The sequence below is a fragment of the Bos taurus genome, chromosome 8 (genome assembly GCF_002263795.3).
Source record: "Bos taurus isolate L1 Dominette 01449 registration number 42190680 breed Hereford chromosome 8, ARS-UCD2.0, whole genome shotgun sequence".
Taxonomy (NCBI): domain Eukaryota; kingdom Metazoa; phylum Chordata; class Mammalia; order Artiodactyla; family Bovidae; genus Bos; species Bos taurus.
The window spans coordinates 103,800,429-103,827,733 of NC_037335.1; the positions used below are offsets into that span (position 1 = coordinate 103,800,429).

General features: G+C 49.4%; 1 protein-coding gene across 1 annotated transcript; it reads left to right on the forward strand.

Moving 5' to 3' along the window:
- On the forward strand, positions 1-27,305 carry TMEM268 (transmembrane protein 268). Its single transcript, NM_001024561.3, is given in 10 exon segments — positions 1-266; positions 3,474-3,660; positions 9,158-9,267; positions 11,776-11,883; positions 12,607-12,665; positions 12,668-12,755; positions 16,234-16,344; positions 18,267-18,347; positions 19,226-19,411; positions 23,735-27,305. Coding segments are annotated over 9 exon segments (1,032 nt in total). The 5' UTR covers positions 1-266; positions 3,474-3,551; the 3' UTR covers positions 23,915-27,305.

The window sequence follows — 27,305 nt, forward strand, 5'->3', positions numbered from 1 at the left end:
TAAAAAACAAGTCCCTGAGGAATTTCTGGTTCCTAATATTGCTTCATCCATCGGGTCCCATGATTGTCAGACGCGGGCTGGACCTCAGACGCAAGCCGCTGCTCTCAGGATCCGGGGACCGAGGCTCAGAGCTGGGCGGAAACTCATCCCGGCCCGGGATCTGGTCCCCCCACCCCACCTCCCCGAGAGCCCCAGAAGCAACGCACGTGGTCGGCGAGGGCGGAGGCGCTTCCCCGCGTCCCGGGAGGGAGCCCGGCTGATGAAAGGTAGCTCCCAGCTCGGTTCCGACGCGAACCTGCTTCCCTCTAGGCCCGGAGGCGAGCCCTGCGGGCGGCTCCTCCCGGTGGGGTGACCGCGCGGGGCCGGCCCGGCCCGGGGGCGGGACTCGGGAGGGCGGCGCGGGCGGCAGGCGGGGCGCGGGCGGCGGTGCCCAGAGGCTGCGGCGCGGTGGGGCGGCGGTGCCCCCGACCTTCCGCGTCCCCGGGGGGCGGTGGTGCGGGCGGCGGCGGCGGCGGCGCGGACGGGTGAGTGTGCGCGGGCCCGGGGCGCGCGCCCCTGTGTCTGCGCGGGCGCGGGCGCGGGCGCGGGCGGCCGCGAGTCCAGATTTCAGCCGCGCTGCCGCCTGGGTGCCCCGGTCCTGGCCTGGTGTGGGCGCCGAGGGCTGAGTTTGGGCCCCTGTTGTGCGTGGGAGCCGCTCTCCGGCGGCCCTTGTGAGGGGGCGGGGGAGGGCGAGAGGGGCGGGGGGCTGATTTCGGGGGTGGAGGGAGGCCCAGGGGCAGCAGACCCTGGATCAAGACTCAGCCGCCCAGGCCGAGGCCAGAGGTGGCCGAACATCCCCTGCCCGATCGAGCTTGGTTCCTTTGTGGCTCCATCCCCCAACCTGGCTCCTTGACCTTGGATGGTTCACTTTCGTTTCTGGGTCTTAATTTTCTCACGTGTAAAATGGAGGGCTTGGAGCTATTGTCTCTGAAGGCTTTTCCACCCCTAAACTTCTGTGACAGACCCTCCATCACGGCCCCTTGTTGGGACTTTCCAGTTTAACAAAACAAAACTTGACTTGTGAAAACTGTAGGATTCCCCCGTCCCCCCAGCAGACACACACACACACACACACACAACTCAGGGAGGCGCTTGGGGCTCTTCTGGGGATGCTGGGCACTCAGTGTCTGCAGAAACGGAGATTTTTGCAGAGGTTTGCTACCCAAATCAGAAAGATGGATAATTGGAAGGTCTGGTTAAATGGAATCAGCAAGGGGAGTTAGGAAGCTGGGGAGTGGATGGCCAGTTAGTTTGAGGAACTTCAGGGCTGGGCTCACTCCCTGCCTGACTCCATCCTGGTGTCTGACCTCGCCCCCCCTTGTCCCGTTAGGGCTAGTGTAGAGCTGGAGAGGGGGTGGCAGCTCAGAATACACTAATGGGTGATGGGTCAGCACCTGCCCTTGGCCAACACCCCTCCTGCCCTCTGCAGCCTCCAGTTTGGATGAAAGGCTACAGGGTGAGAGCAGAGGCCGCCTTGATTGGCCCCATCCTGCCCTCTGGTTTGTACCTCTCCCTACTTGGCAGTTCCTTCTCTCCCTCCACCTTTGCCAAGCCAGGATCCTCCTTCTGTGCTCTGAGAAGCCTCCAGAAGAAGTCTTCCCTCAATCCAAGGTACTGCCCGCTCCCTCTGACTGCCTTCTCTGATCATTGTCTGTTTCTCTGTTTCTTGTTTCTCTTTCTCTGAGTTTGTCTTTTCTACCAGATGGTGGTACCCATCAGAGAGGGCTGAACAGGGACTCAAGATTTTATTGCTGGCTTTATAGTCTAGAAAGCACAGGGCCTGGCACCAGAAGATTCTTAGGGAGTGTCTGTGGAGTAAAAATAATGATTGATATGTTCTGTTTTGCCCTTGCTGCTCTCAAGTGATTTAAGTTTGAATTCTTTAAGCCTCACAACAACCTGGTTGCATTATTCCCATGCACACGTGAAGAAACCGAGGCGGTGCAAAGCACTTGCTCCAGGTCATTCATGTGGGAAGTGGCAGGACTGTGCAGGCTGCTTTTCTCCATTACACTAAATAGCCTACAGGTGCATGACTTCTCCTGCTTGGGACTTTGTGGGAGGCTAATTGGGCCAACTGGGGTGATGGGGATTTCTTCCCAAAACACCGTCTAATTGTGGGATTCTGCAGCTAATGAACCGTCCACGCTGTCTGGAAGGCTGTCTGGGCAGCTCCAGCTTGTGGATGGTCCCTTCTGCCTGGAGGAGGGACAGGGGGCTCCTGGGCCCCACAAATGTTTCTGAGACTGCAGTATAGCCTCTCTGGGAAACAGGTTCCTAGCTAGGATGTCCCTGGGTTCCTGGTCTGGAGCATAGATCCACGGATTCTCTTTGTCCCATAGGCCTAAGACCCAATCAGATGGAGCAGAACCTCGTTTATCGCCAAGTACAGTGTAGACATCCTTGGGCTGTTGTTTTCATGCCTCTTGGGGGTACCAGGGGAGAGGAAGGAAGTAAGGGATGATATGATTGACTGATATTCAGCAGTATTTGGGAGTGCCTACTGTGCGCCAGGCTTGGGGGAGATGGTCCCTGCCCTCCCATAGCTTGGCAGCTCAGATGCCAACTCGAATGTGTTGTTGGATCACACCTGGGAAATGCAGTCTCCTTCCACCCACTCTTTTTTAAGGCAGTTTAAGGAAGAGGCTCAGCCATAGCCGGACTTGGGTTCCGAGGTTCAAAGATGTGGGAATGATAGGCTTGGATTCTGGAGCTGGATGGCCTGATTCATCTCCAGTCCCCACAGCTCCCAGCCACCCCACTGTGGGCGGGTCACGTCACATCTTTGACTCGCAGTTCTGTCTCCGGGGAAATGGGAAAAACCTGTGAGGAAGTGGCCTGATGGTGAGCAGGATACTGGATGCCACACTTGTATTGCTTTGTGTAGCCCCATAGCAGCTATGCCGGGCTGGCCTCCTTGCACCCATTTTGCAGGTGAGGTCAGCAAGGCTTGGGGAGCTAAGTACCTTGACAGTGGATATCCCAGAGCACGTGAGGGTCAAGTGAAGGTTCACATCTAGGTCCTTTGGTGCTGAAGTCCTTGCTTTTCTTTTTATAACAGTTTGTTGCTTTGTATAAACAAGGCTCCCTGTCATGAATAGACCTATCCTCTACTCAGTCAGGAAGGGAAATCCCAGATGCCTGAGAGTGGGGTCTGGTCAGCTCGTGAGTTCCCTGTGGTTCCTGGATGAGTCTGAGCTGGAGAAGATCCAAGACCAGAGGGAAGTTCTCAGCCCAGGCCTTGGAGGGTTCTGGCTCCTCCTATTCATTCCCTCTGAGAACATTCCTTAGCCTGATCAACGAGACCACAGTCCGAGGAAAGACTCTGGGTGGCTCTCCTCAGTCTGGTGATGGCTTTGGCCTTGAGAGTCTGAGGAAGCTGGCCAGCCCAGGACCAGGCCTGAAGTTGTTTCTCATGATGTTGTTTTCTGAAGGCAGGCGAAGCTGAGTTGGCTGCTCCAGGATGAACTGCGGCTCCGAGAAGGGGAAGTAGGAGTCCTGCTGGTGCTGCTATGGCGTGTGAACCGCAGATGGACCCCGGTGGGGCAGCTGGCCCCTTGCCCACCTCTTCCCCTGGCTGGAGTCCCTTGCCTGGGGGAAGCCCTCCTGGCTGGGGGCAAGGTAGGGTCATGACCCTTAATTCCTTCCTCCTCTACCCCCCTGCCCCCGCCCCTAGGATGCTGAGCTGGACTCAGATAGTATGCTTGAGGAGAGGTGAGTGGAAGGGCCCAGAAGTGCCTGAGATAAGGGTGGGCATTTGGGGATGTGTTTCCAGGCATTTCTGTCATTGCTACTTACTGTCTCTGTCACCGAATTCCTTAGCTTGCCCTCTGCTAGGATGCTATAGCTTCCTCTTGCTCCTTGCCTCTTCCACTGTCTCTTCGTGGTGTCTCAGAGGGGTTTTTAAAGATGCACGACCTTTCTGTTTCCGTTTCTGTCGTTCGCCAGCTTGCAAGGCCTGCCTTAATGGCTCCTGCTGCCCCGGCTGTGCTGCCCTGCCCCAGGACCTTTGCGCCTGCTGTCCCTTTTGCATGTTATGCCCTTTCCCTGTCTCCTTTCCCCTGCTTAATTTCCCCTCATCCTTCAGAGCTCAGTTCAGATATCCCTTCCATGGGGAATCCTCCCCTGATGGCTCAGCCTAAGCCAGACCCTCTGATATATCCCTGCTTCTCCCTATGGCACTTGGCAGTTTGTAATTAAATTAATTCCCTATGTAATAACATGTTGAATGTCCAGCTTCCTAAGTAAAATGTAAGCTGCATGAGGGCAGGGGCTCTGTATTGCTTTGTTTATCCCTGTGTCTATAGTACCTAGCACATAGCTTGGCACATAGTCAGTTCAGTTCAGTTGCTCAGTCGTGTCTGACTCTTTGTGACCCCATGAACCGCAGCACGTCAGGCCTCTCTGTCCATCACTGACTCCCAGAGTCTACCCAAACCCATGTCCATTGTGTCAGTGATGCCGTCCAACCATCTCATCCTCTGTCGTCCCCTTCTCCTCCTGCCCTCAATCTTTCCCAGCATCAGGGTCTTTTCTAATGAGTCAGCTGTGTGCATCAGGTGGCCAAAATATTGGAGTTTCAGCTTCAACATCAGTCCCTCCAATGAACACCCAGGACTAATCTCCTTTAGGATGGACTGGTTGGATCTTCTTGCAGTCCAAGGGACTCTCAAGAGTCTTCTCCAACACCACAGTTCAAAAGCAGCAATTCTTTGGTGCTCAGCTTTCTTTATAGTCCAACTCTCACATCCATACATGACTACTGGAAAAACTGTAGCCTTGACTAGACGGACCTTTGTCAGCAAAGTAATGTCTGTGCTTTTTAATATGCTGTCTAGGTTGGTCATAACTCAATAAGTATTTTGAATGAATGAATTAATGAATGAATGAGTGGCTGGGCATAGGCAAGTGGAGATGGCATTTTATATTGTGGCTGGTTTCTTAGATGATTTCAAACTTAAAAACAAGGCTTCCTTTTATGTCTACTGTTATTAGGAAAGCAATTCACACATATACGCATACCAGTAGAATGAAATAGAATGGAATAATTTACCTTCAGCTCTTTGAAGACATTGCTCCACTGGTTTTTGGCAAGCCAGTTCTTGCCCCTTTATAGGAAATAGCTTTCTGTATGTGAACACACACACATACACATGCACACACACATACACACACACTTGTACACATGCATGTTTCTTGGTAGCTTTTCAGATCCTTTTTTTTAACTTAAGTGTGAAAATAAGGATTTCTAAGTGGAGGACTTTAAGTTCTCACTTTAAGAAACAGATGAGAGAGATTATTGCCAAGAATCCAGGAATTCATGGTTTGAAAGGGAAACAGAGATACCATCACTGTGAGAAGTCTTTGCATTGCTCGGGCAAACACCATCCACAGAGTGCAAAGAGCCAGGCTAGGGGAGCAGTTCACAGTCTCCACGCCCGAGGTCCGGAGCAGTGTGGGTTTTCCACCCTGTGCTGTGCGGTGAAGGGCTAGTCTGAGGCTCCTACAGCATAGCTGCTGCCTTTTCTGTGCTCCTCTTTCTTTTCACTTCTTCTCTTTCTTACTTTCATTTCCCCTGGTACCACCAGTCAAGCTGGTTCTCCTTTCAGAGGCTCTGTTTCCTTTCCCATAGTAATTGTTTTCCACTTTCTAGGGCTTTTGCAGGAGACCCTGGTTTGATTCCTGGATTGGGAAGATCCCCTGGGATAGGCTACCCACTCCAGTATTCTTGGGCTTCCCTGGTGGCTCAGATGGTAAAGAATCCGCCTGCAATATGGGAGACTTCGGTTTGATCCTGGGTTGGGAAGGTCCCCTGGAGGAGGGCATGGCAAATATTCTTGCCTGAAGAACCCCCCTGGACAGAGGACCCTGGTGGTGTATGGAGTTGCAAAGTCAGACATGACTGAGTGACTAAGCACAGGGCTCTTGGAGGATTAAATGGAATCAGGACTGTGACCCTGTGACTGTGGCTACTGCATAGGAAGGGCTCAGTCCCCGGAAACTATTCATATTTTATTTTATTGTTCTATTTTTATTTCAGCCCTTATCTTCTTTTTATCTGTTTTCCCTCATTTACTTATTTTAAAATCTTATTTTATAATTTTGCCTTTTTATATTTTATTTTTATGAAATCCTTTCTGGAACAAGGTGTGAGAAGATAAAAACAATACAACTAAACCAGTGTGGCTTTATGGTAACTTAGGTGCTCTGACAAGCTTTTAAATGATGACAACCATAGCAGCCAGTTAGTCAGCACCCATTTTACACTAAACGCTTTATTTTCATTGTCTTAATTATTTGCAGAATCTTCTGCAGTGGATATCATCATCCTGTAAGGGGATGGCCAGGAATTAAATGGCTTCTTCAAGGTTTCTCTGTTAGTGACAGGCTCACGTACAATTTAAACCCCAAACCATTTAGCGTGTGCTTCCCCCACTTCATTCATACATGAAACATTTATCTAGTACCTGCTGTATACTTGGCACTGAACCCAGTTCAAGGGGATTCAGTGATGTGTGAAACCCATGTGGGAGTAATATTGTTCGGATGGAGACAGTGGCTGATTGAGTAACTGGGTGTACATGAACTCATCTTCAGTGAGCGTAAAGGAGAAGGGCAGTGATGGGCAGGGTTATCAGACATTTGACCTGGCGAGAGTTTAGAGCATCAAGGAAGACTCCGTGGGAAAGGGCTTAATGAACTGGAACGCAAATGATGACTGGGGTCTAAGGGAGTGATGCCAGGGGGATGTGTTCTAGGGAGAGAGCGGGAAGAGCATATGCAAAGGCCGTGCGGTGGGAGAGAACACTGCAGTCCCAGGAACAAAGGAAGTGACAAGATGCAGGATGAGGCTGAGCCTTCAAGCTGAGTTTGGCAGGAAGCTAGTTCTTCTAAGGACTGGGGGAGTATGGTAACAAGCTTGGTTTTCTTCAGAGCACTGGGAAGCTATTGAAAGTTAGCTTTTTTTTTTAAAGATTTATTCGTTTATTTATTTTTGGTTGAGCTTGGGTGTTCATTGCCGCGGGCGGGCTTTCTCTAGTTGAGGGAATGGGGGCTACTCTCTAGTTGCGGTGTGCGGGCTTCTCATTGCAATGTCTTCTCTTGTTGCAGAGCATGGGCCCCAGGGCACATGGGCACATGGGCTTCAGTAGTTGCAACACACGGGCTTAGTTGCTCCACGACATGTGGGATCTTCCCAGACCAGGGATCGAACCCGAGACCCCTGCGTTGGCAGGCAAATGCTTAACTCACTGGACCACCAGGGGAAGGCCCCTGTTGAATACTTTTACTCAGAGGATTCACATCGTTTGATTTGTACCCTGGCAGCTGTGTGAATCGGAGAAAGCAATGGCATCCCACTCTGGTACTCTTGCCTGGAAAATCCCATGGACGGAGGAGCCTGGTAGGCTCCAGTCTATGGGGTCGCTAAGAGTCGGGCACAACTGAGCGACTTCACTTTCACTTTTCACTTTCATGCATTGGAGAAGGAAATGGCAACCCACTCCAGTGTTCTTGCCTGGAGAATCCCAGGGACGGAGGAGCCTAGTGGGCTGCCGTCTATGGGGTCGCACAGAGTCGGACACGACTGAAGCGACTTAGCAGCAGCAGCAGCAGCAGCTGTGTGAATGCACTGTGAGAAGAAGAGCAGTTGAAGAAGCCAGTTAGGAGACAGGGGTACAGGGAGAGGTGAAGGGAGCCTGGGTGAGGGTTGTGGGGAAGATGCTGAGGGGTGCATGGAGCTGGGAGAGATTTTGTTGGGCCCAATTGGCAGGGCCCAGGGATGGACTGGGTGAGGGGGTGGAGGAGCGATTGAGGAGGGTGGTGGGCAGGAATCCCCAGGAAGGTGGAGATTTAAGACTCCAGTATTGCCCAGAGCTGGGCTCTGTGCCAGTAGATAACATGTTTGTGGTTTAACCCCTTCAGTCCTGCTCCTCTTCTGAATGACAGCTACAGAAAATGTGCTGAAATATTCAGCTTCCATCCTCGAGTGGCTAAACTCTAGGATCCTAGTATCTCAGGGCTCAGCCAGCCCCAGCTTTGCCCTGGCTGCTCACGGGTGGCTCCCGGGGCCTCATAGGTGAGAGAAGAGCTCAGTCCTTTCCTTCAGTTTCTCTGCTCAGAAGGGAAGTAGGTGTGGCTTCCTTCTGCTGCCATTCCTCCCTGGGCCTGAGGGGATTAACCTCACTCTGGCTCCTGGTCTGGCTTCCAAGCAATGTTGCAGGGCAAGAGTGAGAAGTTGTGATAAGCCTGAGTTGATGTGCTTTTTGAGGTACTACTTTCACGCAATTTATGCTTTTAAAGTGTCAAACGAGTGCTGAGATATTGGGGAGGGCTTGCCAGTAAGTTAGTGGATTGGATTTCTGTGGCTATTGTAACAATGACCACTAACAGGAGCTTAGAAAATGCAGTATCCTCTTGCAGTTCTGTAGGTTAGGAGTCTGACACTGGCCTCACTGAGCTCAGATCATGAGGTCAGCAGGGCTGTGTTAGGAAGCTCCGGGAGAGACTGTTCCTTTCCTTCCCAGCGTCTGAAGGCTGCCCGTACGCCTTGGCTCCTGAAGCCTTCTGCCACTTCAAAGCCAGAGGTGTGCCATCGCTGTACCTTTCTTCCGTAGTCACAGCCCTCCTGGCTCTTCTGCCGTCTCCTTCTTCCACTTTTAAGGATCCTTGTGATTGCAGTGGGCCCCTCCCCAGATTATCTGGGCTTCCCTGGCGCCTCAGAAGGTAAAGAATCTGCCTGCAATGCAGGAGCCTGGGGTTTGATCCCTGGGTCAGGACAATTCCCCTGGAGAAGGGAATGGCTACTCACTCCAGTATTCTTGCCTGGAGAATCCCATGGACAGAGGAGCCTGGTGGGCTACAGCCCATGGGGTCGCAAAAAGTTGGACATGATTGAGCAGCTAACACTTTCCACTTCCCCCGGGTAACCTAGGAATCTCCCTCTTTCGGGCCCCATTAGACCCTTACTCTTACCTGCAGCCTTCATCGGAAGGTTTAAGGATGGCAAGTCCTTCTTTGCTATGCGAATGTTCAAGGCCGGAGGAGGTGATGCCATCAAGATCTGGGTTCACCCCAAGTCTTTATCGCTTAGCCACGTGAAGCGTCTGTCTGCTTTCAGAGCTCCGCAGTGGCCAGGTCCTTACGGTGCTCCGGATCGACAATACCTGTGCGCCCATCTCATTTGACCTGGGAGCCGCCGAAGAGCAGCTGCAGACCTGGGGTATTCAGGTGAGTGCTGACTGTACTGTGTCCTTATTACCTTTTCTCCCATCCACCCATCAATCCACCCATCTGTCTGTCTTATCTATTCTATCATCTCATTATTTACAACATTTCTTTTTTTTACTGGCTCATTCATTGTTCTTTTAAAATTCTATTTTTGTATCTTATACTGGGGTGTAGTCAATTAACAATGTTGTGATAGTTTCAGGTGAACAGTGAGGGGACTCAGCCAGACACGAACATGTATCTATCCCCGCCCCCACCAAGACTCCACTCCCATCCAGGCTGTCACATGTTACTGAGCAGAGTTCCATGTGTGATACAATAGGTCCTTGTTGGTCATCCATGTTAAACATTGCAGTGATTCACAACATTTTTTTAAGCACCTACCCTGTGCTTGATATGCCAGTTAATTCACTTAATAGACGTGTGTTTGGGGGTGTCCGCCCTGTGCTGGGCACTTAATCACAGCTGCTCAGTGATTGCTACAGAGGTGACTAGGTCCCCGTGCCTGGGGTCACACACTGGGGTTTTTGTGCAAATGAGAAGACATAATGCTCGAGGAACACTTGCACTGACTCTGGCACATAGTAAATGTTCAATAAATTGTGGCTCTTAAGTTCCCACAGGTGTGATTCTCACTCTTCTCATATCCTTTAGAGTATGAGGTCTGATCATCACTGCCTGGGATGGATTATTTATGGATAAGGAAGCTACAATGCTAATTTTACCCTGAAGACTTGAGAATTTACTCCTTTAACACAGAATTGTATTATGGTTTAAAACATTTTAGCACCATTAAAGGGAAGCGTTCCAAGTTGACAGGACTCACCCCACATCAGCATGACAGCTGGCTTTCCTTCCCACGCTTCCTTTCAGCCTTTGTACAAAAGGACATTTTCCTTAAACAGTTGTCTTCAGATGGGGTTTTCTTCACTGGTGAACAGTTTGCATATTGTTTTACCATGCTCCTAACTATCATCTCTAATGATTAAATTCTGTGTTCTTAAGCAGTTCATTCTCGTAAGACCTTTATGCTCTAGGGCGTTTTGCTTGGGCAGAAAAATGTGAGTTTTCAGTATCTTGGACTGCATTAATAGCTGTTGATGTAGTTTGATACTAATACTTGTATATCAAGTGTTCACTTTGGAAGGGTGCCCTGGGCTTGGATAAGCAGATAGTTAGATACAGATATCCGTCTAAGTAAGAGAGCGGCTCTGTGTGTAGTCTGTGCTGTACTTAGTCTCTCAGTCGTGTCTGATTCTTTGCAACCCCATGGACTGTAACCTACCTGGGTACTCTGTCCATGGGGATTTTCCAGGCAAGATACTGGGGTGGGTTGCCATGCCCTCCTCCAGGGGATCTTCCCAACCCAGAGATCGAACCCAGGTCTTCGGCATTGCAGGCAGATTCTTTACCATCTGAGCCACCAGGGAAGCCCCAAGTAAGAGAGCAGAAACTCCCAGGGATGTCCAGATAATATGTGTATATATATATATATATAATACATATATTTACTGTATAATATATGGGCTTCTCTTGTGGCTCAGCTGGTAAAGAATTCGTCTGCAATGTGGGAGACCTGGGTTCGATCCCTGGGTTGGGAAGATCCCCTGGAGAAGGGAAAGGCTACCCACTGCAGTATTCTGGCCTGAAGAATTCCATGAACTAAATCCATGGGGTCGCAGAGTCGGACAAGACTGAGCGACTTTCACTCACTGTATAATACATGCTGCTGCTGCTGCTAAGTCGCTTTAGTCGTGTCTGACTCTGTGCGACCCCAGAGACGGCAGCCCACCAGGCTTCCCCGTCCCTGGGATTCTCCAGGCAAGAACACTGGAGTGGGTTGCCATTTCCTTCTCCAGTGCATGAAAGTGAAAAGTGAAAGTGAAGTCACTCAGTCGTTCCCAACTCTTAGCGACCCCATGGACTGCAGCCTACCAGGCTCCTCTGTCCATGGATTTTCCAGGCAAGAGGTACTGGAGTGGGGTGCCATTGCCTTCTTCGGTATAATACATATATAAGTGTTATATGTATTATCTTGTTTAATATGCACACCACCTCTATAAAGTGTACAATTATTACCCTCATGTTCCAGAGGAGGAAAGTGAGGCTCAGAGAAGTGGGTTTCCTTGCTCTGGGTCACGCAGCACATGAGGGGCAGGGCCAAGGTTTGGACCCAGGGCTGGTCAACTCCAGGGCCTGCCCCTTAACCATTAGGCTCTCCTGGGTCTGTTGTGAGGTGCTGAGCCTGGGGTTATGGGGATCCCTCTCCTGGACGTCTCCCTGGGTCTTGAGCTGTCCCGCCTCCCCATTAGGGCCCGTCCTTCTCTGACCCTGTGATGCCGTTCAGGGCTCCATGCACCTTGTTCTGCGTTCTAGGGCAGCCCAGGATGCACTCACCCCACTTCCACATGATAGCCACGTGAACTGGACACAGCATGCTTGCTGGTGGGAAGAAGGGGCATGGTTCTCTGTGGCCGACGGGTCTCTTTCCCTTGGGTGGCCAAACAGGTCCCAGCTGACCAGTACAGGAGCCTGGCTGAGAGCGCCCTCTTAGAGCCCCAAGTGAGGAGATACATCATCTACAACTCGAGGCCCATGCGGCTGGCCTTCGCTGTGGTAAGGAGGGCGGGGTCCCCTGAGACACTGCTGAATTCAGTGCCACGCCCTGCAGCCTGTGGGTGCTGGTAACGCCTTTAGGGGCTGGTGGCCAGGCTGCCGGGGAGAGAGCAGTACCCACGGCCCTGGGTTTGGTGTAGGAGGAGGTTTATGGGGGAGAGTTGTTACCAGCTCCTCATGTAAGGGGTGGATGGCAGATTTACTAAGGGCAGAGGATGGGGGACTGGGAATCTGCAGACCTACCCCCGAGACCCCAGTCTTAGTATCTGGTCTTGTGAAGACCTTTCTGCTCTCTGGGACTTGGTTATTTTATTGACCTTTATAACAGCCACATGAGGGAGGTATTATTGTCCCCATTTTATGGATAAGGAAACTGAGGCTCAGAGAGGTGCCATAACATGTCAAGTCCACTTAGCATTTAAAGTGGGCTTCTGACTCAGATTCATCTCACTCCCAAGCCCTGCCCTTTTCTGTTTTATTTAAAATCAGAGTAAGAAGGAATTTGGAATACCTGTTCTAACCCCTTGCCTCTCCATCTGCTTATGAACAAGGAACAAGGGCTTGTTCTCACAGGCCCCCACACCCGCATTGGTCTGTCTGGCACTGTGAGCTCTCTAAATCCGAAGAGGGTGTCTGAAGTGGCCAGAGGGTGGCCCTGGGAGTGGAGCTGCTCCACCCAAGGACAGGTGTCCCTGACCATGCCCTCTCTCTGGCTTCTCACAGGTGTTCTACGTGGTGGTGTGGGCCAACATCTACTCCACCAGCCAGATGTTCGCCCTGGGAACCACTGGGCAGGCGTGCTGCTCGTGACCCTGGCTGCCACGAGCCTCACCCTGACTCTCGTGGTCATCTTTGAGAGACACCAGAGGAAGGTGAGCCCTCCGGGGACCCCAGCCATGCTCCCTCCAGAGAGGCTGTACCAGCAGGAGAACCCCAAGTCAGACCTTTCTTCCACCTGCTTCAAAGAATTTCCCCAGCTGTGAAACTTCGCCCTGGCCCATGTGTCCAGTGACTCAAAGAAGTCCAGTCACACGTGTGATCAGGTCCTTTCTGTTTTTCCCTCTGATCCCTGTGTGTTGTTTTTTGGAAGCGGGCTGGGTTTTGAGCGAGTCTGGGAGTGGCAGGGACGGCCCTTTGAGGCGACTGGGTCTCCCCTGCCATGCGCCTCCCCCTGCCTGTGTGCTTGCGATAGCCGTGTGCGTGGGTGGACTCCAGCCTGGCTCTCAGTTGACAGTTGCATCACCTTTAATCTCAGTAGCGACCTCTGAGGCCAAGAGTGGGTGATCAGGGAGTTTAGGTAACTTGTGCCAATCCCAGTCTGACTGGCAGAGTTGGGAGTTCAGAGCTTGAACCCTCTGATTCCTGTGCCTCCATTCACAAAGGAGATTGATACCTCTGGCTTAATGCATGGTTTGCTAACTGTCTTCTGCTTCTTCAGCATCAGTCTTTTGTTACTGTTGAGCGCTTCATATGTGGTAGATCATCTATTAAGTGCTTTACATACCTTAACTCAGAACCCCCCAGTAAATCTCTGGGCAGAGTCTTTTATATTCATTTTACAGGTGAGGTACTTGAGACTCCAAAAGGCCCAAGGAGTAGTCCAAGGTCAAGCTGCTAATAAATGGCAGGGCTGGAATTCAAAGCCAGGAGCTCAGATGCCAAGCCATGTTCTGGACCAATACCCAAGTGCATCGGTGTTCTGTGGCTGTAACAGATAACCATAACTGTAGTGGCTTAAAACAATGTTTTGTTTTACAGTTCTGTAGTTTAAAAGTTTTGACAGGGTAGGGCTATCTCTTCTCTAGAATCTCTAGTGGGGAATCTGTTTCCTTGTCTTTTCTAGCTCTGGAGGCCTCCTGCGTTTCTTGGCTCATGGCCCCTTCCTGCATCTTCAGAGCCAGCAGTGGTGAATTGAGTCCTCACATTCTTGACTCTGAGTCTTCTCCCTCCCTCTTCCACTTTTAAGGCCCCTTGTGATGACTTTAGGGCTCCCCTGGTGGCTCAGATGGTAAAGAATTTGCCTGCAATGCAGGAGACTCAGGTTTGATCCCTGGGTCTTTGGGCTGTCTAGGTAATCTGGGCCAGTTTTCCTATTTTAAGGCTAACTCATTAGCATCATTAATTCCATCTGCCACCTTAATTCCTCTGTGTTATATAACATAAATTCACAGATTCTGTGCGGTAGGATTTAAGCAGCCTTGGGAGGTCATTATTCTGCCTACCACACCTCCACCGTCATTCTTTCTTCTTTTTTTAAAAAAAATCTATTTGTTTATTTTTGGCTGTGCTGGGTGTTCACTGCTGCACATGGCTTTCTCTAGCTGCAGCGAGCAGGGGCTGCTCTCTAGTTGCAGCGCATAGGCCCTCATTGTGGCGGCTTCTCTTGTTGCAGAGCATGGGCTCTGGAGTGTGGGCTCAGTAGCTGTGGCGCCTAGGTTTAGTTACCTTGCAGCATGTGGGATCTTCCTGGAGCAGAGATCAAACCCGTGTCCCCTGCGTTGGAAGGTAGGTTCTGAACACCTGGATCACCAGGGAAGCCCCTCCACTGTTCTCCTAGCTACTTTAGGAAGCTCCCCAGCACCTGGCACAGAGATGGACTTTGAGACCTTTAGTAAACACTCTACTCTTGCCTGACTCAGGAGGAGAGGGCGGGATGTGAGGAAATGTGGTCAGAGTTTAGGGTATGAATTCCATTTAGCGCCTGTGCTCGCGGGAACGAATAGGAACTTTATGGCTCAATCATTCTGAAAGGATCTTTGTTGAGCTTCGAGATGAGGCTGACAAAATAATGCTGCCCTTGGGCTCCGTTAATGCTTTCATGGTCTTGTGTTTGGCCTATAAAAAAATAAATTGAACTGGCTGCTTTTGCAATAAGAACCTTCTCTTGGGGAGGGGGAAAATGCTAAGTGTTCTGCTTTATCAGGAGCAAGAAAAATATCTGGTGCCTGGCAAGTGCTTCAGGGAGGCAGTTCAGGGAGGCCTGCTGTGGGTTTCTGCCTCCTTCCTCTGTTTCTTCCCTATTCAGCTGGTATTCACGAAGGCTCAGCAATGCCAGGGGATGTGCTGGGCATAGGGCAGAGAGATGAACAAAACTGTTTTTCCTCGTAGGTGCAGCATGGAGGCCCCAGGTGCATAATGGCTCTTCTTTCATTGCTGTTTTTTGATCCTCCAGGATCCTTTACTTTCTAATATGGCCATCATTTAATGAGCACTTATTATGTGTTCTGTATTTGGGGCCTGATATCTATGCCCAACAACCTGACAAGAAGGCAGGATACCCCTACCATTTGCTAGCCCTACAACCTGGGGTGACTTATGGCTTAACCTCTCGGGGCTTTAGTTTTCTCATCTGTAAAATGGGATGATAATTGTAGCTCCTCATAGGATTGCCGGGAGAACTAAACGATGTAATACACGCAGCGTGCTTGTACTCCTACTTGTGTGCGTGCGTTAGTTGATCAGTTGTGTCCAACTCTTTGTGAGACAGTGGACTGTAGCCCGCCAGGCTCCTCTGCCCGTGGAATTCTCCAGGCAAGGATACTGGAATGAGTTGCCATTCCCTTCTCCAGGGGATCTTCCCAACCCAGGGATTGAACCTGGGTCTCCCGCGTTGCAGACAGATTCTTTACCATCTGAGCCACAAGGGGAGTGCATAATCCTACCTGGTATTATATAACGTATTAACTCTTCACTAGTGGGGAAACCAAAGCTCAGAGAGGTTAAGTAACTGGTCTGTGGTCACACAGCCTTCCTTATGTCTTCCTTTGAGCCTCAGCTCAAGGACTTCTTCTCAAATCCCTTGTTACTCAGGACCTTGCAGATCCCCCTCCCTGACCGTCGTCACTCTGACTGTTTGTGTTCAACCTGCATCACACAACATCCTTGAGAGCCTCAGCATTTGTACACACCGCTTTGGTTTCCCCTGTTTGGGAGAGGTAGGAGCCCCTCCTCCTGCAGATACCTGTGGCATATGACTGTGTCCTGGGCACTGGGTGAAGTGCTTCACACACACAGTCTCAATTCAATCTCACCACCTTCCTAAGGGCTGGGGACACTTTTTATCCTTATTCAGAACTGGAGAAAGCGAGACTCAGAGAAGGGACACAGCTGACCAGGACCACACTACCCAGAAGTAGCGGAGCTGGGCTTCACCCCAGGCTTGCTGACACTGTTGAATTTATTGTCCCAACAACCCCACAGTCTGTTGTATAGGGGAGACAGTGGCTGTGTCTTAAAGACCAAGATTGTCCCGTGGTGTCTTGGGCTGGGACAGTGCATGGTTATTGCCTGGGCCCAGGAGTGCCCCGACAACATGAAGTTCAGGCCGTGAGGCTGGCGTTTGTCTTCTAGGCCAACACCAACACAGACCTCAGGCTGACAGCTGCCAACGGAGCCCTCCTGAGACACCGGGTGCTGCTGGGGGTTACAGACACGGTGGAAGGTTGCCAGAGTGTGATTCAGGTACTGCGTCATCGAGCGACCCCTTCTGTGGGAGCTTTGAGGCCGGGCTCCCCAGGTCTGTGCAGTGTCTGCCCGGGTCTGCTAACAGAGACGGCATCAGCAGCCCTTCCTTCCTCCCTGCTCCTGTGTCCCCTTCTGGAGACTCCTCTCTTTGTGGTTAGCAGCAGCCTAGAACCTCCACAAGGCAGGGCTGGAAGGACAGTTTGAAGGAAGCCAAGCTACATTCTGCCTTCAACATTTATTCAGCAGAGAGATGGGGCCTCCCCTGTTTCAAGCCCTCAGTGCCCAGATGAGGTCCCTGGAGAGGCAGGTCAGACCCTGGAGGCTGTGTGCCCCTGGCTTGGTTGTTTCCTTGGCTCCAGGGAAATGCGAGATCTGAAGCGACCAGAAGGAGGTCACGCAGTGTGTCTGGGACACAGCCGGGCTGGATGAGGCTCAGGGCTCCCGATCCTGGCTGTGCTCTGCCAGTGGGATTGGTGCATCTCCTCAGTCAGTGTCACGCCTGCATCTCACCCAGTGGGAGCCCGGGGTGGGGGTACAGGTGGTCTTTGGTAGGAAGCCCATTGGGCACACGACCTGTACATCCCCAAAATATTTACCGAGAGCCCACAATGTGCCAGGCACTGTTTTAGGTACTGAGGCTATGGCAGAGAACAGACATAGGCAGGTCCTGAGTTTACGAAGCACGCCCGAGATGGTGTAGGATGTAAAGGGATCTTGCTTGACACCAAGGGTGAACTTGATCACTAGACTACTGGTAGGTCAAGCGTGATAGTGTAGATCAGAAGCTTCTTGAATCTGGGGGTCTTTTCAGCCTCATTTACCTCTAAATCCTCTTTTATCGTTTGGTACAGAGGAGCGACTTGGCAAGTGTTAGTTGGATATATGGCTGGCTGGCTGGCTGGATTGACTAAGGAGTGGACACATCTTTTAAAAAACCAGGTTCTTCCAGTTACAAAGTAGCATCTTGAGATGGGGTGATATAATGGATTTTTTGGGGGGATGTGCGGCATAGAGGGGTCCAGGGTGAGTAATGGGTGAGGGTAGAGGTGAAATCAGTGCAGCGTGAAGAGGTAATCACTGAACCAAGATGATGGGTGACTGGAAGTTAATGACTTCCTGTGCTCTTCTTCTGTGTATATATGTTCATGATAAAAAGTAAAAAAGGAATCCAAATATTCCCTTGGGGGTGAGGTAGTGGGAGAGATGTGACCTTGGGTCTCACCGGGAAGAGGGAGGCCCGAGATCCAGAGGAGTGGGTCTGTGGCCAGGGGCGTGGGCCAGGCGCCAGTGGTTTCTTGCAGAACTCAGGTTGTGATGTGTGAACATGGAGGATTTCCACCTGGCTGAGTTTACCCCGGCCTCCTGGGGACTGTGGAGGTGGAGGTGGAACGGGAGGTGATGGCGAGGGGCCAGCAGACTTCTTAGCCGCTCCTGCCTCCAGAGCCCCCAGGTTGTTGACCTCTGACCTGGCCACGGACAGTGGAGGTGATAGCTCTGAAGGGTTTCACTCGTTTGATTGTTAGGTTCCAGACAGAAGGGCATCCCAACCACTGTGGATAGAGGGGGTACATACATGCGTTCATCCCAGGTGGATATGTGATGTCCAGGATGGTCCAGAGTTTATCTGGGATGTTCAGTGACTTGAGAGAGATGGGACTTCAGCCATTTGGGACAGGGTTTGACAGTTTCCGAATTTTGCACACAAAGCCATTTGTCTGCCAGTCATCCAAAGGGGATCGGCTATGTAGGGGAACTCAGAGACAGCAGAATGGCTCCCATCTGAGACCAGGGTGAATCTGGTCATCCCCAGAAGGGCGGGCCTGTGGGGAGGAGGCAGGGGGTGAGGCCCGTCTTGGGGATGGAGAGTTCAAGGTCCGGCAGGCTTTGTCCTCTGTGGTCATGACTGCTTCTCTCCCCAGCTCTGGTTTGTCTATTTTGACCTGGAGACCTGTGCGCAGTTTTTGTCTGATCACATTCGAGAGATGAAGATGAGCCAAGAAGTAAGTAAGATACCTTAAGTGAAAAACAAAAGAAGAAAATAAACCAGGAGGCTAAATTGTATAGATTGCATTATCTCAGTGTTGGGAAAATGTCTAAGGAAAAAGTTACTTGGAAGGAAGAATACCTCTGTGGAATCATGGCTATTTTTGCCCAGGATATTATGGCTGTTTTTCTCTTCCTGTATAACTAGTTGCATTTGCCACATTTCTTATAGTGAATGTTTATTTTAATTATAATAATAGTAATAAATAATAATAGATTTCATTTATCACAACAACAATGATCAAGATTCTGGCAGAGGAAAATACCATATATTTAAGTGACTTTCCCTGGTTTAGAATCTTCAGTGTTTTGGGAAAGAACAGGGAGATTTTGCTTCACCTACACAGAAGCAGAAACTGAGGCTCTGAGAAGGCCCAGAGCCAGCTGGAAATGCTGGATTCGGAGCCCAGCCCTCCCATCCTCGAGCCCTGTGCTTCTTTCATGGGACCCATTTCCTCAGTCCCGAAAGTGCTGTAGTTGGTCTTGAATTCAGGATTGTGGCTTAGCCCCGATCCAGCTAAGTTAGTCCCTGTGTGGCTTAGGAGAAGGCCTTTGAGTTCAATTGCTCATCTGCAAATATGGGTAAAGATTTCCATGTCCCAGGCTACGCTGAGGAACAGATGAGAGCATGGACGGAAAAGTGCTTCTGACTGTATTTTTGCAGGAATTATCTGATCTCTCCAATGTGGCTCAGCTCCAGGGTCTCCTGAGGTCAGCATCTGAATCTGTAGACAGTCCACCCATCCTCTGTGGGTCTGATGCTTGGCTAGCCACCTGGCCTCCTACATCCACCCAACTGAGGACACCACTGAGCCCCTCTCTATTTCCTTTGTAGTCCTTGCTGAGAAGCAGATTGAGCCAGCTGTGTGTTGTCATGGAGACTGGGGTAAGCCCCACAGCCAACGAGGGGCCAGAGAACCTGCTGGAGGAAACTCCTCTCCTGCCCGACCGTCCAGGTTCCACGGAGAAGCCGCTCATGCAGACTGAACTTCGCCAGCTTGTTCCTGAGGCTGAGCCGGAGGTAACAGGCACCCGGGCCGGTAGGGCCGCCCTCCTTCACCGGGTGTTTGCATAGAGTCCGTGCATGGCTCTCAAGTTCTACTGTAGATTCCTGGACGTGCCTTTACTGAGTTGATTGGGACAATACACCTCTTCCAGCCTACTAGTTTTTTTTAATATTTTTTTTCCTCACTGCAGCAGTTTAAAAGATAGCTTGCTGCTACTGTTGCTGCTAAGTCGCTTCAGTCGTGTCCAACTCTGTGCAACCCCATAGACAGCAGCACACCAGGCTCCCCCATCCCTGGGATTCTCTAGGCAAGAACACTGGAGTGGGTTGCCATTTCCTTCTCCAGTGCATGAAAGGGAAAAGTCAAAGTGAAGTTCCTCAGTCGGGTCCAACTCTTAGTGACCCCATGGACTGCAGCCTACAGGCTCCTCCATCCATGGGATTTTCCAGGCAAGAGTACTGGAGTGGGGTGCCATTGCCTTCTCCAAAGATAGCTTAGAGGAATATAAATATAAATTTTTAAATATAAAATACTTACTGGGTACCCCCCCATTTAAAAAATATCTTGGTATTTTTTTGTATAGTTCCATGGGATGTGTAGTTGTGTGTTGATGGATGGTAAGCCTGTCTCAACATGAGCATGTTGATAAATATTTGGGTCATTTTAAAATCTGTTTATCAACCGATCTATCATCAATGTATCTATCTCCTTAAATTGCAGTTGGATATTGAAATCTTATGTGCATCTCTGTTGAATTCCCATTTCCTCCTGCTCCAAAGTTCTGTTGGGTCCTGCTAGCTAAGCTGTTTGTTTGGGATGGCTAAGAGCTGGTAGACCAGAAGTCTGGTAATATGGTTTGCAGCTTGTGGAAGCCCCTTCTCACCGTGAGGACAGATGGTCTGGATGACAAGCCGCGAGGGGTGATCTCCGGCAGGGTGTGATACGGGAGAGCACTCGCCTTTGGTTTTTTGCCACTAGATTTGGAGATGAAAAGTCGAGTCCAGTCCAGACTTTCCCTTTTGCATGGATGCGGAGTGGGGAGCCTGCAAACAGGACCATTATGAGAGAAAATGATAAATATATTAATCTCTTCAAAGAGCTGAAAATATAAGGTCACATTCTTTCTTGCGCATGCATGTCTGGGTTTATGTGAAATAGCCTATTAACTATGATGGGTCTTTTAAATGATTTTTTTCAAATTCACTCAAACCAATAGTAATACAATTTCCTGTCATGAATATCAAGTCTCAGTGCGTGTGCACATGTTTTTAAAGTAGCTGCCCTTACAACGTAGTGAGGGAAAGTACAATCGATGCCCAAGTCTCAGCCTGGGCCAGACTGTCTTATTTCAGGAGGAACCCAGGATGTGTGAAAGGCAGATAAATAGTTATAATGACCTCTTACATTTTTATAGATTTTTGTCATGCATAAAATTCTTTAGCATTTCCTCTAAAATACGGGTTATTTTCCCTTTTTTCTTGTTGGGTGAAATAAACTTCCAGGGGGTCAGCTGACTTACTCAAGGTCACATAACAAGGGAGAATATGGCAGAATCCAGGGCAGAAACCAGCCTATGATTTTCAGGAGGCAAATTTTCTTGTTGAGTTTCTTTGCTTATGTTAATCAATTTTGAAGTAAATGGGTGCAAAGCTCAATCTGAATTAGTAAGTGGTAGGCTATTTGATGTTTTCAGCATTTTTCTAGCACAAAGGATAACTCTAAGGAAACACTGATCCAACAGAGCTAGTTTCTGCTTTTTGAATAATGATAATGATAGTGATATTGATGGCATTTATTGAGTACTGCACACTGGGCTTTCTTTCCATAAGTTCCTTTAATAAATCCTTACTCTAGCACAATCAGAAAGATGTTTCGATTTTCTGTCTTTTGCTGCTGAGGAAATGGCTCAGCAAAGTGAAGTGACTTGTTTCTGGTCTGTCCCAGGGTGGCTGAGCTGATATTCCCACTTTTTTTGATGCCTAACTGTACCGACATAAACAGCCTGGGTGTAACCCACACCTTACTGCATTACCTTCAGACTGTGAAAGATCTCTGAAAGAGGAAAATAAATATAAAATTTTAAATAAAAAATACTTATTAGGTACCCCCCCATTTAAAAAATGTCTTGGTATTTTTTTTGTGTAGTTCCATGGGATGTGTAGTTGTGGGTCCATAGATGGTAAGCCTACCTAAACATGAACATGTTGATAAGTATTTGGGTCTTTTTAAAATCTGTTTATCAGCCAGTCTGTCATCAATCTATCTCCTTAAATTGCAGTTAGATACTGAAATCTTATATGCATCTCTGTTGAATTCCATTTCCTCCTGCTCCAAAGTTCTATTGGGTGCTACCACCTAAGCTGTGCTGCACGTTAAGGAGCTAGAGCATCTTCCCTGGAATCCCAGCTGCCAGACAGGTGGATGGAACTTTGGAGACCAAATGTGTTAATAAGAGCATGCAGTAAACACAATTTTTCCAATTCTTTTTTTTTTTTTTTACTTAAATTTTTTTTCCACTGCAATAAAATATACCCAATATTAAATTTCCCACCGTAATTCTTTGTAAGTGTATGATTCAAGGGCATTTAAGTCCATTCACATTGTTGTGCGACCGTCACTACATCCTCCTCCAAACCCGTTTTATCTTCATTGTTCATCATTGAAACCACATACCCATTAAAATACAAACTCTCTTACCTTCCCCAGCCCCTGGGAACCACCATGCTACTTTCTGTCTCTATGAATTTATTGCTGTGTGTGCATGCTCAGTGGTAAAAAATCTGTCTGCAACGCAGGAGACCTGGCTTTAATACCTGGGTCGGGAAGATCCCCTGGAGAAGGACATGGCAACCTACTCCAGTATTCTTGCCTGGAGAATGCCATGGACAGTGGAGCCTGATGGGCTACAGTCCATAGGGTCGGATGTGACTGAGCGACTAACACACACATGCACACACACACACACACACACACACACACACGTGCTTGGTCACTCAGTCTTATCTGACTCTTTGCGACCCTATGGACTGTAGCCCACCAGGCTCCTCTGTCTATGGAATTTTCTAGTCAAGAATACTGGAGTGGATTGTTATTTCCTTCTCCAAGGGATCTTCCGGACTCAGGGACTGAACCTGGGTCTCCTGCATCAGCAGGTGGATTCTTTACCGCTGAGCCACCTGGGCTTCCTGAATTTATTGCTGTATGTGTCTCTTTTAAGTGGAATCATACTGTGTTTGTCTTGTGTCGGATCCTTTGTACACACACCTCTGATTGAAGAGGTCTTTGGCCTCAGCCAGCCAACAAGCAAACAAAAACAAATGTGTGAACAGGGTGAAATGATGCATTGTAGTTTATTGGAGAGAAACCTGCTCCTCTCACGTGCATGAGGACAGGAAGTGAAGGCAGGTTCTCAGTGGGACGGGGATGGTCCCCTCACGCTCTTAGGCTCAGCTTTTTTTTGCCCCTAAGTATCCAACTGAGTCAGGCCCTAAACCCCGCTTTCCCTGGATCAGAGCATCCTTTATTTTCTCTAGGGGGCTCACACAGCATAGAGGAGAGAAGCGTGATCTGGTAGCCTCGATGAGCACTTTTAATATAGGAATACTAGCCTGAAGTAATACAGCAGGTACTACCCTGTGTAAATTGAAGAATCTGCCGTCATAGGGGTATTCTCCAAACCCTGCCTCCGTTTACTGGCGCTTCTCTTCAGGTGCATTACCTGGACCTCTGTACTTTACAAAATCACTTGCAACTGGAAGAAGAGAGAGAAAGAGACAGGGTGTCTCTCTGTGTGTGTGCAATTGGCTGTTATAAGCTAATGGTAATTTCTGTAGTGCTCCCTAGCTTTTTTGTGCATGAAAGTGAAAGTGAAGCTGCTCAGTCGTGTCCGACTCTTTGCAACCGCATGGACTATATAGCCTGCCAGGCTCCTCCGTCCATGGGATTTTCTAGGCCAGAGTACTGGAGTGGGTTGCCATTTCCTTCTCCAGGGGATCTTCCCGACCCAGGGATCAAACCCAGGTCTTCCACATTGCAGGCAGATGCTTTACCGTCTGAGCCGCTAGGGAAGCTTTTTTGTGCATATTATCGCCTCCTAGCAGTTAGGTTACCCACCTTGGAGATGAGGAAATTGAGACTGCAGTAGTCCCACAGAGCTTGAGAGCTAGAGTTCCGGACCCATTCAGGCATCTTGGAAGAACCTCGGCTGAGGGCCTGGCCGGGTTCTTCTTAGTGAGTGTCACTGCGGGACCAGTGTCAAAGCCGAGGACCACTTGGCTTTCTCTTCACTCTTTAGATACTTCTCTGTGGGCCTCACTCTGCTTCCCTGTCTCTTCCAGGAAATGGCCCAGCAGCTGCTGGCGGTGTTTGGTGGCTACTACACCCGCCTCCTCGTGACCTCTCAGCTTCCCCAGGCACTGGGGACACGACACATGGACTCTCCAAGGATTCCGTGCCCCTGCCAGCTCATAGAGGCCTACATCCTGGGCACCGGGTGCTGCCCATTCCTGACCAGGTGACCTTGGAACGAAGGTACTCCTCTTCCTCCAGGACTGAAGGTGAGAGGTCAGGGAGGCCTTGGAGCCCCGGGGTGGCTGATGGCGAGGCTCTGGGGTGCCCTGAGGCTGTCAGTCATGTCAGCACTGGGGATCCGGTGTTCACTCCAGGACCCTGCACCAAAATGGCTTGTCGACAGTCCACGCTGACCCCTGGCCTTTGCAGAAGCGGATGGTCCCACTCTGAGCTACTTTCTGTGCTGCTTAGAACTGTTGGCATGAGTGGAAGGGGCCCCTCGCCCATCCCTTTCATTGTCTGGTGAGCCCTGAAAATGTGAAGATGACCAGACGGGGCTGAAAGTGGGCCCAAAGCTGGCTCTCAGGCGATGCTCCGGTCCTCACCTGCTTCGCGTCAGATGGAGACTCCGGAAGGACTCTGCTCTGTGTGGCGTTGCCTCGAGCCCCTTAAATTATAAGATGCCCCCTTCCCAGTCTGAAGCAAAGAGGTAAATTCTCAGAATGTTCTCCACTTTTAAGTTGTTCTTGCCCTACATTTTCTGAAAAACGATGTCACTTGGGCTTGTCTGCTAGCACGCAGGCCTTCAGGAGACAGAAGGAAGGAACGAACAGTATGTACCTAATGAGATTTGGAAGAGACTGATCCTGTCTGATTAGAGGACTTACTTTGTTCCAAGGCACACATGCCTGTGGGTGTGGTCTCACTGCAGAGAGAACAGCAGTCCTGTTCCCTCACACTAACGCTGTCCTGCAGTGAAGCGAGATCTCTCCCTCGTGGAATTCCATGAAGAGCTCAGAGGCTTCCAGGTGCTCTGCTTCTGAAAAAATATGAAGACCCATTGTTCCCTGGGCCCGAATCTAAAGACCCCAGCCTGGCATTTAAAGGCTCCCCAGTGCCGAGGACTTTGCCATTATCTGCAATTTTGGCCTCATCGCCCATAAAAATCCTTCATAGGTTGAAAATGTTTCCTGAACTGACATAGCTATTTTTTGCATCTGTTGGATTCCTATGCATGCTTTTTTTTTTTAAAAAGATGTTTTAAAATTGAGGTATAGTTGATGTAAGATATACTATGTACGTTTCAGGTGTACAATGTCGTGATTCCTCATTTTTAAGGGTTATGCTCCATTTATAGTTACTATAAAATATTGGCTGTATTCCCTGTGTTGTATAGTATATCTTTGTAGCTTATTTATTTTATACATGGGAGTCTGTTCCTCTTAGTCTCCTCCTCCATATTGCCCCTCGTCCTTGCATGTTTTAAAGCCTAGCTGTCCTTACCCCTCCTCAGGAAGCCTTCCAACATCGCTGCCACTTCTATTTTTTTGTTTTTTAAAATTACCTCTTTAATCTATTAATCCAAATCATCTCACCTTGTTTTTCTTTGGCCACACCATAGGACTTGCATATCTGAGTTCCCTTACCAGGGCTTGAAACCAGGCCCTTGGCGGTGGAAGCACTGGGTCCTAACCACTGGGCATCCAGGGAATTCCTGACTCTGCCTCCCTTAAATTCTCTCTTTTTAAAAAATTACTATTATTATTTTGCCTTTGGGCTGTGACACATGGCATGCTGGATGGTTCCCTGCCCAGGGACTAAACCTGGGCCTCTACAGTGAAAGTTTGTGATTCAACCACTGGGCCCCCCGGGAATTTCCTCCTTTGAGTTTTTGATGTAGCTGCTGCCTTTACCGGAGAAGGCAATGGCACCCCACTCCAGTACTTTTGCCTGGAAAATCCTATGGATGGAGGAGCCTGGTGGGCTGCAGTCCATGGGATCGCTAAGAGTTGGATATGACTGAGCAACTTCACTTTCACTTTTCACTTTCATGCATTGGAGAAGGAAATGGCAACCCACTCCAGTGTTATTGCCTGGAGAATCCCAGGGACGGGGGAGCCTGGTGGGCTGCCATCTCTGGGGTTGCACAGAGTCGGACACGACTGAAGCGACTTAGCAGCAGCAGCTGCCTTTACTGCCGTTTTGTTATTAATTCTGATTTCCTGTGCACAGGCCTGTTTTTCTAGCTAGCCCATAAACCCCTCAAGGACAAAGACTTATACTTTTTGTGTATGACCTAGACCTGCTAAGGAAAAGAAATTCCTGTAGATCGAGTGCTGTCACCTCAATAGTAGCTTTTGCAAAACACTCTCTGTACTCAGTTGAATGATGAGTACAGTTGGCACAGACTGGGGTTCTGGTCTTGAACTAACACTTTTAGCTATGTAATTTTTGGCTGGTCCTCAGTTTATGCATCTTTATAATGGGTAGCTTGGATTTTCCTTTTTTTTTTAATTGGCCCTTTCAAAGTCAAATATCTGGAAAGTTCCAGCATTTTCTGTTCCATTCTTGCCCTTGGCCTTTCTGTCTGTTACGCCTTTGTCTACATGTAGAAAGGTTCTATAGCTTCACACAGATAAGGTGCCCAGACTTGATCATCATTTGGATAGGCTTGCAGGAGACCTGGATTCTCATCCTAGATCTGCTTCTTCTTAGCAGTGTGACCTTGGCTAGGTTAACCTCTCTGAATGTCAGTTCACTCTATAAATGACTCTAGTGAACATGAACTGTAATTATGTGGCTGACTTACCATGTAAGAGATGAATCTGACCATTTTCTCTGGGCCAGAGAAGAGAAAGCATTAGCACAGACCAGCTCTTAGAAATGGCTGTTTTAAGCATTTCTCTTCGGCCAATGCTGTGGCCTGCTTTGCTTAATGAGATTTATTCATAAAAGTGATCACTGCCTTCTTCTACCTGCCACAGAGGAAGTGTGGGCTGTGAATGTGACCAGTAGAAGCCCACATTTATCATCCAACCACAAAGCCCTGGTAAGTATAATAATAGAGAATAAAAATGTGTGTGTTTTGAGAAAACAGCAGTTTCTCCTTAAAGGGCCCTTGATGTGTTCTTTCCTGCCTTTCCCTCTCTGTAGAGTTTCTGGTGGTCTCACCGGGCAGATGGGCCATTCAGGTATGCCCACAAGATACGTCTCTTTGCGTTCAAGCCTCATTTCTTCTTTTAGAAAGTTCTGTGATCTCTGTCTTGCCTAGACCTTACAAGGTTGCTGTGAAGATGAGATTCCATAAAAGAACGTGTGGGCTGTTTCAAGGTTCTGTGTTAATGATAAGTATGGTGCTGGTGAAGATGGTGCTGTGTTGTGAAGTGGGAGCGGAGGGCTTGGATTCCAGAGCTGCATGTATTCAAATCCAAGGTCTGCCACTTTAGGGGAGGTGCCTCCCATCCTTGGGTCTCAGTCCTCAAAGGTGGAGTGGGGATAAGTGTGCCTACCTGGCAACTGATTGTGAAGATTAAATGATAGGAAAAATACTGTAAAGTGCTTACAACTGTGAGTTGCAAACTTGAGTAAAACCTCAATAAATTGTGGCTGTCATTATTA